The following is a 15,401-nucleotide window of genomic DNA, read 5'->3' on the forward strand; positions in this document are numbered from 1 at the left end:
TCATATCGGTGCATCCCTAATAAAAAGTGTACAGGACATGTTTAAGAACTCAGAAAATAAGTGTCAACCCGTTTTAGCCTGTGTTTGTGGCCTAAAAGAGCAGAGGGAAAGAGAGTCTTTTCTGTACAATCTGTGATTTTTATCATAAATTAAAATGACGACAACAACAGAACAATCCTCCAATGAACTCTTAAAATGATCAAGAACAGACCCGTAATCATACATTTGTGGATGAATAAACCCAATAACTCTTTCTTTAAGAGATACAAAACAATTGACCCATTTTTTCTACTGAGAGAAGAATAAATGTTAAACAACTAAATGGGAGTAGCTGGTTTGTCAGGCCCATTTCATAATGTTGAATGGAAACAGCAGAGACTGTTATAATGCCCCTATTCTGAGCTGGAATCTAATGGCATAATAGGGGGAGTGGAAAGGCAAGTAGAAGATAAAAAAGAAAGGAGGGAGTGGGGGTTGTACGAGGCATTCAAACAAATGGAGCGTACCCTCCAAAGACGAACCAGGATCCAGTTGGTTTGAGCCCATGGTCTCTGTTCATAGGGAGCCAGTAAGTTCCTCATCATAGCCATCCGCCTGAGATAAATAAACGACAATGCACTGACAAATCAAGTACAGATCCAAAGAAAAGTAGATTGTCTCATCCACCTTGCATGTGAATTTGCAGGAGCTTTCTCAAAATGGCAAGATTCACTCTAATTGGCTGGTTTTGACATTTTTAGGAATCAGGTTGCAAGATAAAGCATTACAAACTATCCAAAAACAAAAAATACTAAACTAACTTTCCAAAGCAAGGCAAAAACCTTCAAAAACACTACAAAACCTTCAACCATCAAACAAAAAAAAAAAAGAACAAAACATGACCATCAAAAACAATGACATAACCATAAGTTGTGCCATGTTAGCACTTTAAAATTAGCTACCCCAATGACACATCCTGTTTAACACAAAAACACACATTTATGAAGGGACTGTGCGCTAATGGTGTATTATCAAATCATTCACGTCATCATTTGCAAACGTGCACCGAGTATGTTTCTGAAAACAAGAACTTGGCCTTGAACACATACTGTTCTTCTGGGATCCTCTCGACGGCACGCAGGGATTGTGGGTAACAGACGTAACTGGCCAAAGCCTGCATCAGTGAATCTTTGATATCTGTGGAAGAAAATTAAATAGGTAGAGAATGATTCAATCAATTCCTTATGAATAGGATCTAATCCCACTGTGAGTTTCCTGGTTTACTCTACACAAATGAAATGTGTTGCAACTGGCAATTCACATCTCTTTTAATAATTCGCATGCATTATTGTTGTTATATCTATTTGCATTCACTTCCATTTTTTATGAAACAAGATGCTTCAATTGCTTCCTAACACCTCAGTTTCCCTTTGTTGGGAAAAAAAGTCCTTGATGAAAACAGAGGCAAAGAACAAAATTCAATCATTACAAAACAACAAAAGAAGGGCTATTCAGATATAAAAGCTAGCTGAAATGTAAAACTAATCCATATTAAAAACAGGAAACACAGAGGCTGCAGAAAACAAGATAAATATGCAAAGAAATCAGCATAACAGAGTGAGAACATAATAAAAAGGCTGCTTATGAAATGCAATTTAAACAAATGGGTCATGTCTAATAACATCTGTTCATTTGCATAGCACATTGCTTATGATTTCAGAGTCCTAACCTTAAACAGGATTAAGAAAATACTGTGGCTACAACTCATCACGCAGATGACTTCATGTTGCCTGAGAGCTGAAAGTGGAAGCTTTTAATTATACCTTTACGTGAGAAATGAACCGAAGTGATGAACGGTACGAGCCAACGGCTATATTAGGTTTAAGAATTCCCATTAAAACAGCCAACGAATTGATTACTCTATGTATTTTTGGGTTGCTCGCTTTTTTGGAGTCTTTTCCTGCAGTTAATGAGAACAGAATATTAACAGAGGCAGTAGGATGGAGAAGATCGATGGCAGGAAAAAATGGATGGATGAATGAACAGATGGATGGACAGGTGGAAGGATGGAAAATGAACAGATCATAGCAGGGTTAAATTGATTGACGAAAGGATGGACGGAAAAAGAGACAGTTGAATGGACGAATGGGCAAAAGGATGGGTAGATGGACAGATTGACAGAATGATGGATGAATGGATGGACAGATGGTCAGATGGACCACTGGATGATGGATGGACAGACAGACTGATGGAAAAATAGACTGTCCACTGAACACACAGAAAAATAGATGGATGGATAGATGGATGGATGGATGGATGAAGAAACAGACAGATGAATGGATGGACAAATGAACAGATGAATGATGGACAGAAGAATGAATGGACAGATGGATGGATGGAAAAACAGACAAATGAATGGAGGGGCAGAAGGATGGATGGATGGACAAATGGACAGATGAATGGATGGGTAGAAGGATAGATGGACAAACGGACAGATGAATGGATGGCCAGAAGGATGGATGGATGGATGGACAAACGGGACAGATGAATGGATGGGCAAAAGGATGGATTCACAGATGGATAAACAAACGGACAGATGAATGGATGGGCAGAAGGATGGATGGATGGATGGACGGTCAAACAGACAGATGAATGGATGTGCAAAAGGATGGATTGACTGATGGATGAACAAACAGACAGATGAATGGATGAGCAGAAGGATGGATGGATGGACAAACGGAGAGATGAATGGATGGGTAGAAGGATAGATGGACAAACGGACAGATGAATGGATGGCCAGAAGGATGGATGGATGGATGGACAAACGGGACAGATGAATGGATGGGCAAAAGGATGGATGGATGGTTGGACGGACAAACAGACAGATGAATGGATGGGCAGAAGGATGGATTGACGGATGGATGAACAAACGGACAGATGAATAGGGCTGTCACAGTTATGGAATTTCCCTTGCGGTAATGTTAAGTGGCTCAATAGCGCGATATGCGGTATTACCGCCATTTATTTATTTATTTAATTTATATGTATTTGTTGCTATATAAATAAAGTTTACGATGTGGACAAAAACGAGGACATTTTCAGTAACCAATGTAACCGAAACTAAACAGCGTCTACAGTATATGCGCATTGAAAGACTTTCACTCAGCGCGCATATTGTTATGACAACGGACTTTGAGCGAGTCATGGAACCGTTCATTAAACGAACACGTTTTAAAAAGCTGATTCATTAAAAGAGATGTAATGAAACAAGATGTTAATTATTTTTAACTTTGAGATTCAACTTTTCAAGGCTCAGCTGAGCAGCAATGCGTCGCATGGGCAACGCTGAAGCTGATGCTTCACTTATTAGAGACCCATCCTAGCATTGATTCAATGCGTGACTCACTGATTTTATTTCCCCACGGCTTCCTTGTGCTGTGGGATGCTGACCAGCGCTGCTGCTGACGCGCATTTATGGGAAAATACCCGTGAAGAGAACGTTAAAATGATGATGCAACAAATATTTCGCTTCCCTTTGACACGACAAGCTTTTCACGACTTCAAAGACAGACGCAGGTAATTGCATGCGCTCTGCCGATCTCTCTCATTCACTGTCTGTGTGAAGCCTGTAGGCTAAACATCACCATGATAAACAATCTTGTTATCATTATGAACTTGTTTAACATTCAATACACATGCATTAAGTTCAAAACAAGAAGGCTATAGCCTTATAAAAAAAAACCCGTGAATATCGCGGTTGCTGCGGTTACGTGCAATCCTCTGCGGTTGACTTGTCAGAAGCGCGGTACTACAATATTGAGGTTACCGCGACAGCCCTACAGATGAATGGATGAGCAGAAGGATGGATGGATGGACAAACGGAGAGATGAATGGATGGGCAGAGGGATGGATGGATGGATGAATGGAAAAACGGACAGATGAATGGATGGGAAGAAGGATGGATGGATGGATGGATGGATGGATGGATGGATGGATGGATGAATGGACAAATGGACAGATGAATGGATGGGCAGAAGGATGGATGGATGGATAGATGGACAAACAGACAGATGAATGGATGGGCAAAAGGATGGATTGACGGATGGATGGACAAACGGACAGATGAATGGATGGGCAAAAGGATGGATTGACGGATGGATGAACAAACGGACAGATGAATAGATGGGCAGATGGATGGATGGATGGACAAACGGAGAGATGAATGGATGGGCAGAAGGATGGAAGGATGGTCAGACGGACAGATGAAAGGATGGGCAGAAAGATGGATGGATGGACAAACAGACAGATGAATAATGGACAGAAGGATGGATTAACGTACGGACTGAAGGATGGATGGACCAAAGAATAAAATGTCGGATGGATGGATGGAAAAATAGACTGTCAAATGAATGCATAAAAAAAAATAAACTCTCAGATCGAGGGATACAGAAGATAAAAAATAGTCTCCCAGACAGATGGATAGAGATGTAAGAATTAATGTAAGAATTAGTTTAAAGGGCACCTATTATGGAAAATTCACTTTTACATGGTGTTTGAACATAAATGTGTGTTGGCAGTGTGTGAGCAAAACCACCCTAGAATGATAAAAATCAACCCAGTGTTTTTTTTACAATCTCAATAAATCATATGCACTGTGTCAGAACGAGCTGTTCTAAGATTCAGCTCTTTGTGACGTAGAATTGAGAAAGGGGTTTGATTGACAGTGTGGTTGTGGCCTAGACCCCGCCCTCGGTGACCTGTACACACATCCTCCATTGTTTCAAGGACAGCCGGTAATGTCTCTTGGAAACATAAAGTTCTGTCGTGGGTTAATCCTGTTGTTGTGGCTTAAAAGTTAATCCTCAAGTGTGGATCGTCATCTACTGTTTGCGATCCACCGTCACCTCCAGTAACAGTAAGTGTATTTTATGATTTTTGAGCAAATAGTCTTTTCAGTCGATGTCAGCCAATTCAACAACAAATGCGTCTAAAGTTGTTGTCGTCGTAGGATGTCTGTGTATATAATTTAAACCTTGTTTGTATAGTGTGTAACCACACGTTCAAAAATATATATATTTTTAAAGATATTGTATTATGAACTGCATATATGTTGTTCTGTAAGTTAGCCATCTCCTCACATTTGCCACAGAAGCACCCGTATGACAAGTAAACATGACGCCAAAGGTCCCTCGCATACTTGTAATTTCGCTTGTACGTAACTTTAGCAAAATTTATCCCAGTATGTGTTAGTTCAAAAAAATTGTGCCAGCATTAGTGTTTGTGTGTGTGTGTCTTCCACATCCATAATTGCAAATGGGCCGCGATTACAACTCTATAAGCACATAAATGTATCAAATAACCATACCGAGACGTACTGGTCCATTCTCATTTGTGTTTATTCTGCCTGAGTCTCTTCGTACTATTTATATATTCCGATTCAAACGTACACTGAATGACATTCAAAACAGCGGTTTCTCTCACTCTCTCAGTACCGACTGCCATGGGTATCAAGTTATGCCCTCATCCAAAGGCAGGGCAGGGATATGCAGCTCATTTGCATTTAAGGTGGTATACCCCCGAAACAGCTCATTTTTAAGCAGGCCCCAAAATGACATTTTCAAATGGTTATAATAAATTAACTGTGGGGTATTTTGAGCTGAAACTTCACAAATACATTCTGGGGACACCTGAGACCAATATTACATCTTGTAAAAAGGGGCATAATAGGTGCCCTTTAAGAAAAAGAGGATCTTTAGCGTGTATATCTGTATCTGTGTGCAGAAGGCAGAGGCTCTTACCCGTCCCAACGATGCGCTGATCTGCGAAGTGTTTGGCGAGAATGGCTGCGAGCTGAGCGAGAGTGTCTTCATAACCTGATAAACACAACACAGAACCATGAGTGTGCTCTAGAAAGGACACACGTGACATTTGAGAACCTTTCAAACTCGTGCACAAGAAGCTGCAGTGAACAGTAAGAGCTGAGGGGGACCTGGAAGCTCTTCCATGCAGTTGGAGGGACTGAAGTAGTTTTTGAGGGCGCTGTAGCTGTTCATGGCAACGTTGAGGTAGAACTCGGGCATGAACGCGAACAGGGAACCGGTGCTGTCCGCATGCTCGATGGTGCGGATGCACACCCGAAGGAGCCAGTATACGTCCAGCATCTTATCCTACAATCACAGATATTATTTGAATAAAGCAGTAGAAACACATGCAACTTTTTGCAGAAAATCCAACACCTTGCAGGCAATGCCTCGAAATCCACTTTCATGATTTAGTTTAAAGTCCAAAAATAAGTCTCCCTGTAGCGATCCTAGGTGCATATGACTTTCTTCTTTCAGACGAATACATTCGGAGTTGTGTCCTGGCTCTTCCAAGCTTTATACTGAGAGTCAATGTCTATATAATTTTTCGGAAGTCCATCAAAGCTAAAAAGTGCTCGAAGCGACTTTGCGGGGGTTAATAAAGGCCTTCTGAAGCGATTTGTAAGAAAAATATTCATATTTAAAACTCTATCGACTAAAATAACTAGCTTCAGGCAGACGGCCGTTCGCTAGCCGACTTACCCCAAAAGAGTAACACTGGAGTCACGTAAAATTTGACATTCGTCATTACGTTGTGCGTCAAGTTCAAGCGTTACTCTTTTGGCGTAAATCGATGCGTATGGCCGTCTGCTGGAAGCTAGTTATTTTAGCATTTGCCTCAGAACACCTGCCTGGAAGTTTCTAGTGTGTGTTTAGTAAGACCTTGAACCAGCCACCAACCTAGCGGGTTCAGTTGTGTTTAATTGGGTTTGGAGATAAACTTGCAGGGCTGCATTTCCCAAAAGCATCGTAAGCCTAAGTTGATCGTAGCGATCATTGGTGGCAATGGGCTCTATGCACGGCGGTATTTCCGGTGAAGGTGTAAGGATGCTCGATAACTTCCGCCGATCGTAGAGTCCAATGCAATACCGAGAATTTATATTGAATTTTATACTCCATGGTTATACTAAAGAAACGTAGTCACAAAAACAGATAAAACAGTCACCCCTCGTTGTGTTTATGCTTGTTTTTAAATTTTTATAAAATAAACATAACTATATATAAAATTACATCTAAACGTATGTACGTTTCGTTTCAAAGACGGGAGGACAGTAAATTTTGAAGACTCTGCCATAATCCTGTTTTTCTCGGTTTTCCTCCGCTTTAATCTCCACAACCGGAAATGGACGAGCATCCTTGCGTCAAATGCGGAACTTATGCGTGCATATAGCCCATTATTCTACTATCAACTGAGTGGCTGTTACACGACACCGTTTTCAACTAAAAACGTAAAACCTTTTATGAGTTTTGCCCGTTCGTTTACACAACGACGCCGTTTTGGGTGCCTGAAAACGCAAACTTTTGAAAACGGGTTTCAAAGTGCAATTTGAAAACGGTCTCCGAGTAAACAACAAAAACGCCGATCTCTGAAGACGATGACATCATGCGCATGCGTATTACGTGTTCAGTCTATAGTGAATCATCGCCACCTAATGGCCTGGAGCAGAATACAGTGCTTTTAGTCGTTTCCGTGGATCCGTGTGAATGGGGATCGTTTTGGCCATAGATATCCATAATAAAGGCTAGATGTCTTACGGCGGAGTCTCTATAGTCATCAACGGTGGCCATCTTGTCACAGGCAAGCTGATGTAAGATGAGTGATCAGTACGAACACAAATACTCTTATCTCGTTGAAATGTTGACGGATTTACAAATGGTTTGGTTTCTTACAAACGTTATTAACGTGGCTATAATTATCTGGATGATTATTTGTTGATACACTTATTATTCATAAGTGTGCAGCGTCATAACTACATCTCTGACGTTTATAACAAACCAAAACGTTTGAAAATTGGTCAAAAATTTAGCAAGTTATGGTTATTTAAAAGTGCATGCACCATTAAAACACAATGTTACGAGTGAGCGAGCTGCCGGTGACAAGATGGCCGCCAGGTGCGGACGTCGACCTCAATTGGCCAGCAGCGCGGATGAGACATCTAGCCTTTATTATATATATATATATATATATATACTGTATATATATATATATATGGTTTTGACAATGTTTAAAGGCATAATATATGCATATTATATGTAAATGTATATGCAAATTACATCTGCTATGATTGGCTAGCCTTGTTGCCATTAAAGTATGTCTGTGAGAAGTTGCTAAATACTAAATAGCCATTAACCTTATATTCAGCCTAGCCAATGAATGAATGAATAAATGAATGAATTAACATTTTTTGCAGCTAAATAAATATATAAATATTCATCATATGACCCTTGCAAAAGCCATGCAGTAAGAAGAAAGGTCTGTGATGAATGCAGTGGCATTTAAAGCATACATATAAACTGCTTCCTGTTCAGAAATGCCCTTTTGAAGAGCCTTTTTCAAAGCTGACTTTAATGTCTGCCGTTTATGGGGAACGTTATAATTAAAAAAACACCCGACAGGTCATAAGGACCACCTCATACTGGTCATTTCAATGTAAAATTACATGCCAAGCTGTATATATATATATATATATATATATATATATATATATGACAGTGCTTAAAAAGATGGTCAGTGATGTCAGAGGTACCTTGGAGTAGATGGTGGCGTTGATCCAGGCCAGTCTACGACTCAGGTGGTTTAGCTTTTCAGCAAACACTTTTTGGCTTTTCTGCAACTCGTCTAGAATATCCGGCCTCTGCCAAGCAAAATAAAATAATTAAAAAGAGAGCATAATAGAGACTATGCAAAAAAAAAAAAAAAAAAAAAAAAAAAATCAGCATTTAAATAGAAAAAACCTAAAAGCAAAAATGTAAATTATTAAAATACAAGTACTGTGAAGCTTTACTAATAATGATTTGTGGTCTCTAAAAGTGCTGTTTATTTACAAGCACTGTATTGTTCACCTGGTCTATCATAAATAGTGCAATGTTAATTGCGACAGACAATTGACATCATTTTCGACTAAAAACGTAAAACTTTTTATGCAGGTTTCCCATTTATTTACACGACAACAGCATTTTGGGGGCCTGAACTACACAATCTTTTAAAAAGGGGTTTCAAAGAGCACGTTTTCTTGAAAAAAAGATACCATATCGTCTCCATGTAAACTACAAAAACATGAATTTGTGAAAACAGTGACATCATACACATGCATATTATGTGTTCAACCATGAATAATACAACGCTTTTAGTTGCTTTCTCTGATCCGTGTGAACGCAATAAACGCATGCGATAAACGCAAAGAAAAAAACGTTTACGTTTTTTAATACATAGTTGTTGTGTAAATGTACTCTTAAGCATCATTTAAAAATATATAGATATATATTTTAAAAGGATATGAAATAAAAACTGAATGTAATGTTTTCATACACTTAAATGAAAGTTCATTATAGTTTAAATGTATATTAATTGCAATTAGATGAACGTTAGATGTGCTAGGACTAGTAGGACTTAAGTATGTCTTTATAAGTAATTTCATAATTACTTCCATCGTCTTTGAAATATGGTAAAAGTGTATTGATGAATGTACTGACAAACATTTATAGTAAACTAAAATATAATTTTACTTCATTTTAAGGCTGGGAAATGATTAATCGTGATTAATCACATCCAAAATAAAAGTTTGTGTTCACATAATATATGTGTGTGTAGTGTGTATAATTAGTTTGTATATATAAATAGACATACATGCATGTATGTATTTAAGAAATATTTGCATGTATATACTTTATATATATATTTATACATAATTAATATTATATATAAATATAAATATTTGATATATTAATAACACATTTTTTCTTAAATATACACAAATATACAAAATACATCCATGTGTGTGTATTTATATATATACAAACTAATTATACACACTACACACACTATATTATGTAAACACAAACTTTTATTTTGGATGCGATTAATCGCGATTAATCGTTGCCCAGCCCTACTTCATTTATAGTAAAAGTGTCATGCATTAAATATATTTGTGATTGCACATTTGTTGCAATTTAGTACATTTAAAACACAGTATATTAACATTAAATGTAATATTGAATAACTCTAGATTATAATAAAATACTTTCCATATGCTTTAGTATGATAGTCAATCAAACTGAGTGCACTTTCAAGTGTGTTAAGAAACAGTTACATCCACTCACTTTGAATACACTTAACTAACCTTTTATTTAAACAACATTATAATATGTGCAAGTACAGTGCACATTCAATGCAATTACATACATCATTTTTTCACAAGGGTAAGTTGCTACACATTCAACAAGTGGTTACTAGGGTGTCCTGTGTGGTTGTTTTATGGTTGTTCAACACTGTTTTACAGTTTTGTTTAGTTCCATAACATACAGCAGTAAATCTCTAAGACACAAGCATGTGTTTCCCTATAGATGTGGTGCTCTTACTCTGCTCGGGCATCGGGCGATCTTCTCCTCTGTGTCCTTTAGTGCGACGGCGTATTCGTGAACATCATCTGATACAACCACCATCTGCAAATAACAAACAGAAATACAAAGACACACAAACAGATTTAGACACAGTGCACAGTGCAAGCATGTAGCTACAGAAAATGGCCCTTGTTCTCAAGCGTCAACGTAATCACTAGCCATCCTGCTAGAGCTCCAAATAGCTGCCAATTTTGGGAGTAGGGGAAATTATCACCACAGTGACTTTATCCTGTGGGGGGAGACCTGGATTTAAGGGATAATACTGAACAGAACCCTCCAGATAGAGCCAAACAGGTCTCTTTACAAGACACATAGATAAACATTAATGTCAGAAACATACGAAATTATTTTACACAATCAAGTATATGCAAACACATGTTTAATCAATATGGATTCTTGAATTATTGTGGCTGTGACAAACTCCAATACTCAAGGGGGCGACATAGTTCCTTTTTAAAATGTTAAATCTTGGTCTAATTTTTGAGACGAGAGTTCAAGAGATTTCCACGATGCATGCGCGAGAACTGGACAAGAAGTAGTAGAAGAAGAACGACCTCTTCTCAGTTCTCAAATTCCTGCGGCGCGAATGAGGCGTGGAACGCGGAATACGCCTCATTCACGCGTCAAGTTCGCGCGAATGGCGCGAACTGAGCGTCTGTCGCATTAAACGCATTACGCGCAAATGATTTTGTTAGTGCCATTTGTGGATTCACGCGTTTGACGTGAATTCGCATCTGCCGCCCAAGTTGAAAAATCTGAGCTTTGGCGTGAATTCGCGCCGTGTTAACCAATCAGGAGCCTAGCTGCTTGCTCACGTGGTGAAGGATCTGGATGCATTAATAAATTATTTTTTAATATGACTAAATGCATGGTGGGATTATGCACAACAAAGTAAATATTTTATCACTTAAAACATTATTTCTATATACGAGACATGTTCATTTTGTATTGAATGTTATTCATTCCATATCTAGATTATATGAAATAGTATTATGATGTAAAGACAATCAACATATGTGCATAAGTTCGTGTCTGGACGTGAGAGAGAAAACAAAAAAAGGCTGCCTCTATTTATCATAAAAACACACAAATAAATGACAGCTAGATTAGGTGGATGAGGGCGAGGGTGATCCTCGCTTCGATGCGGGACAACAGGTCATCAAACTGGGACAGGCGGAAGTACCGCTGACAGCGGCCGTCATCCAGCGCAGCTCCTGGAGTGAGCAAATGGTGAAACTCGCCAAACGGTTCGCCTCCGAAGGGTCGGGTGGACACAAATATACGGCGATGATGATCCACACGCTGCTGTTCTAGATCTCCAGAGTAAATACAGAGCGGTAACTCTCTTGATGAATGCTCGGTCGACATAAAAACAATGGCCGCCAACGGATTTCGATTCTGATGTGAGTCACATTTTCGCTTCAAACTTTTGTTTTTACGCGCGTCAGTTTCACACTTGTCACGCGAATTAACACAAAGTGGTCAAGCGTCAAACTAGACGCGTCAGGCGCGAATTTGACGCGCTATTCGCATTCGGTGTGAACGCAGCATTACAGGGTTGGTACAGCATGGGTGCGAATAATTAATGACTTAATTTTCGAACTACTATTGATACTCCACTTTTTTTTGGAAATAGGCTCATTTTACAACTCCCCCACAGTTAAACAGTTGGGTATTACCATTTTCGAATCGATTCAAATGATTTTCTGATATTTAGAAGAATGTCAGTAACCAGACAGTTTCTGGTCCCATTGACTTCCATAGTAGGAAAAAAATATATACTATGGAAGTCATTCGCCTGAATGGATTCGAAAACGGTAAAACCCAACTGTTTAACTCTGGGGGAGTTGAAAATGAGCCAATTTTTTTTAAAAAAGTCGAGTATCCCTTTAAGAATTGAGCCAAAGTTCATAAACTGTTGTAAAGTACATTCCGGCTTTTTAAAAAAGCTGCTGGCTTTGAGGGAAAAAGTAATTGTATTATTATGCAACTCATTTCCATTTGAGAAACCGCTTTAGGCTGTTCCCAAAATATAAGGCTCGGATTATAAATTGAGATTATGGTGAGGCAGTTCTCCCAAACTTAGAGAAATAAAAAAATGCATTAGAGCTTGATGAAATGATGAGGTGTGGTGGAGATACTCCACGCTGTGGATGAATTCTTCTACATATCAATAATGAAGACATGTCTCCTGATGGCACTGTGCCAAGCCAATTATCAAAGCCTTTATGAAGTCCATGTATATCAAATCAGACAGTTTCTCTTGACAGGCTGCAACCTAAATCTCATCCGGATCCAACTGAGTTCGAGAGAAATCACTGAGACACGTTTAATTCGCTTCCAAAGCCATTGTACATCACTAAAGGATTGCATCAATAAGCATTGTCTATTAACAACTAGTTTGTCTTACCATGCTGCCCCTTGCAATGTTTATTCAATTTTATTTGTACAGCACTTTCAATAATGGATATATTTCTAAAGTAGACACAAAGGAGTCTTACAAAAACCCCAGTGAACAAGTCATTGGGGAATGATTCGCATCAGCAGTGGAAAAACTCCCTGGAGGAAGAAACCTTGGGACTAATTACTTATGGAAACTAAAGAGCAAACCAATGCAGTTTTTGGTCTTGCTAGAGTAGTCTATTGTTTAAAGATTTTGGCTGGTAACCAAAAGGTTATAGGTTTAAATCCCACAAGGAGTGGCCAATGCTTAACCATGAGAGCGATGCTTAACCTCGGGTTTTTCCTGGGGCATTGACTCTGCAAATCCCTTTGGACCAAAGAGACTCACTAACTGACCAATTAGGAGGGTTCAAAATAAACACTCCCCAAGCACCAATGAAGAAAAAACTTGGCTTTGACAAAGACCAAGTAGGAACCGCAACATAATACCTGATTTTATCGTAAATAATCAGACTCTCAATGGAAGTGATGTGGGTGATTAAAAAGTATGCATATACTACAGGGCTTTTGAATGCATGAATCTGATTGGTTGATGAATGTTCTAATTATTTTCAGGGAAACGCACAACTAAAGTAGTTCCAGGCCGGTCTTGACCGCATCACAGTTCCATATCACTTCTCCAAATGATATCACTTAGGGCCAATCCCAATTCTACCCCTTACCCCTTCCCTTTCCCCTAGCCCTACCCCTTCGCCTTCCCCTTGACCCTTGAAACAGAGTGGCAATGCGTAGGGGTGAAAATATTCCCCTAAGAAATGGGACACCACTACGCCTCCGTTAAACGTCATTATAAGTCGTCGTTAGCGCCTACGTCACAGGAGATGCGCCGATGTTTATCACAACTTCCAAGATCCCGTCGACAGTTGCAGTTCAGTCGCGTGGGTTACAGCTATTTTCTTGCATCTTGTGAAGTTCGCAGGAAACAACGGAGACGACGAAAATATGTTGCGGGACTATCGTTAGCAAACTACAGTAATTTTAGCGATTTTTTTTTTTTTTTTTTTTTTTTTTACAAACGTTTCTGTGAAGAAACGGACCGTAAATATGAACACAATATTGAATGTAACATAAAGCAAATCATTATTTGTCGTTATAATACTTATTAAAGCCACAAATACTTAAATTTATGGGTCTCCTTTGTCGCTTGGGCAGCCAGCCTGGGTTAGCAGTGACACTTCTCATACCCCTTCGTTTGAAGTGTGCTCCCGAAAAATCTTCGTTTGAAGGGCTATCTGGCCCTTCACCCTAGCCCTCCCCCTCCAACCAAAAGAGAATTGGGACAGCCCTACCCCTTCACGTGGACGCGCAAAACGGAGGGGAAGGGGAAAGTGAAGGGGTAAGGGGTAGAATTGGGATTGGCCCTTAGTGTCCTTACAGCCGTCAACAGCGACAGATCCAAAACCCACAACAACAGCAACACAAACAAACATAGGATAAATAAACAACAGGATAAAAAAACGACAAATTATTTCCATGTTTTTGCCACAAAATTACGTTTCATTGTGTATGGAAAGGCACTCAAACGCACACACATACAGTAGGGACACACACTCGCACATTAACGTTTTGTCAGCGCTACTCTGACGATTTTATCAGCAAAATAGTTTAAAAACTTAAAAGCTACATTAACTTTCTCACTAGCGAGGTAAACGACACTGTTCCTGAAGCAGATCAACTTACAGTTTCACTATTAGTAGAGACTCTGCTGCCAAACACTGTTGAGAGACACGCAGACTCACTGTTGATAACGCTCTCTCTCTTTAACAACGGCATTATTCTGCTATTACGAGCTCTAAAATTACGTTTTGGAATTGGCAAAGAAGGCTTGGTATGAAATGCATAATAAAAGTCCTACACACCAGATCATTTTAAGGACAAAATCCTGACAAATGCCTAGAAATACATCATCTTACCAATGTTTTGTAATGTAACCGTACTATAAGCGGAATAATTGACACCAGGCTGTTGAATTAATTGAAAATAATTCAATGGCCCGTGGTCAAAAAACGTTTGAATTTGAACATTTGTGGAAATTAGGTTTACTTTTGATGTGTAACTCTATATAGTTGTAATATTCCTTGAATTCAAAATAAATTGATTTTTTTTTAATAAATTGAGTAAATAAATTGAGTTTTTATGCTGCTTTTTATACATTGTTCTGTTGTATATGTGTTGTTCAGTTTTATTTTGTTCTAATATAAAGAAATAAAATTATGGCTAGTAGGAAATATTTATGATTGATAAATTCACAGACCTTTGCACAGTTATATTGAGCGTAATCTAAAAAATGCTATTGTCTGGCTTTTCAATGACACTATTATGCTTTTCTCTTTATTTTCACAATGCTGGATGTTGTAACACCGTTAATAGGGCCAAGATGATGCCCCGTTTCCATAGTTACACAACACATTCTCTTGATGAATGACAGCTTGTTTGATAAATTACTCACAGCTCACAATCTGACAGTCAGTTCTCAGC

General features: G+C 38.8%; 1 protein-coding gene across 5 annotated transcripts in view; it reads right to left on the reverse strand.

Moving 5' to 3' along the window:
• rnf123 (ring finger protein 123) overlaps positions 1 to 15,401 on the reverse strand; it is a 166,637-nt gene that overhangs the window by 109,742 nt on the left and 41,494 nt on the right. For all 5 annotated transcript variants that reach the window (XM_039657263.2, XM_089118047.1, XM_039657261.2 and 2 more), the window contains exons 25-30: positions 10,419 to 10,502; positions 8,588 to 8,695; positions 5,969 to 6,146; positions 5,778 to 5,852; positions 1,089 to 1,176; positions 507 to 594 (exon numbers count right to left, since the gene is read on the reverse strand). In XM_039657263.2, coding sequence (XP_039513197.2) covers positions 507 to 594; positions 1,089 to 1,176; positions 5,778 to 5,852; positions 5,969 to 6,146; positions 8,588 to 8,695; positions 10,419 to 10,502 — 621 coding nt within the window. The remainder of the gene's footprint in view (positions 1 to 506; positions 595 to 1,088; positions 1,177 to 5,777; positions 5,853 to 5,968; positions 6,147 to 8,587; positions 8,696 to 10,418; positions 10,503 to 15,401) is intronic.

The sequence above is a fragment of the Pimephales promelas genome, chromosome 2 (genome assembly GCF_988280905.1).
Source record: "Pimephales promelas chromosome 2, fPimPro1.hap1.1, whole genome shotgun sequence".
NCBI classification, from domain to species: Eukaryota; Metazoa; Chordata; class Actinopteri; order Cypriniformes; family Leuciscidae; genus Pimephales; species Pimephales promelas.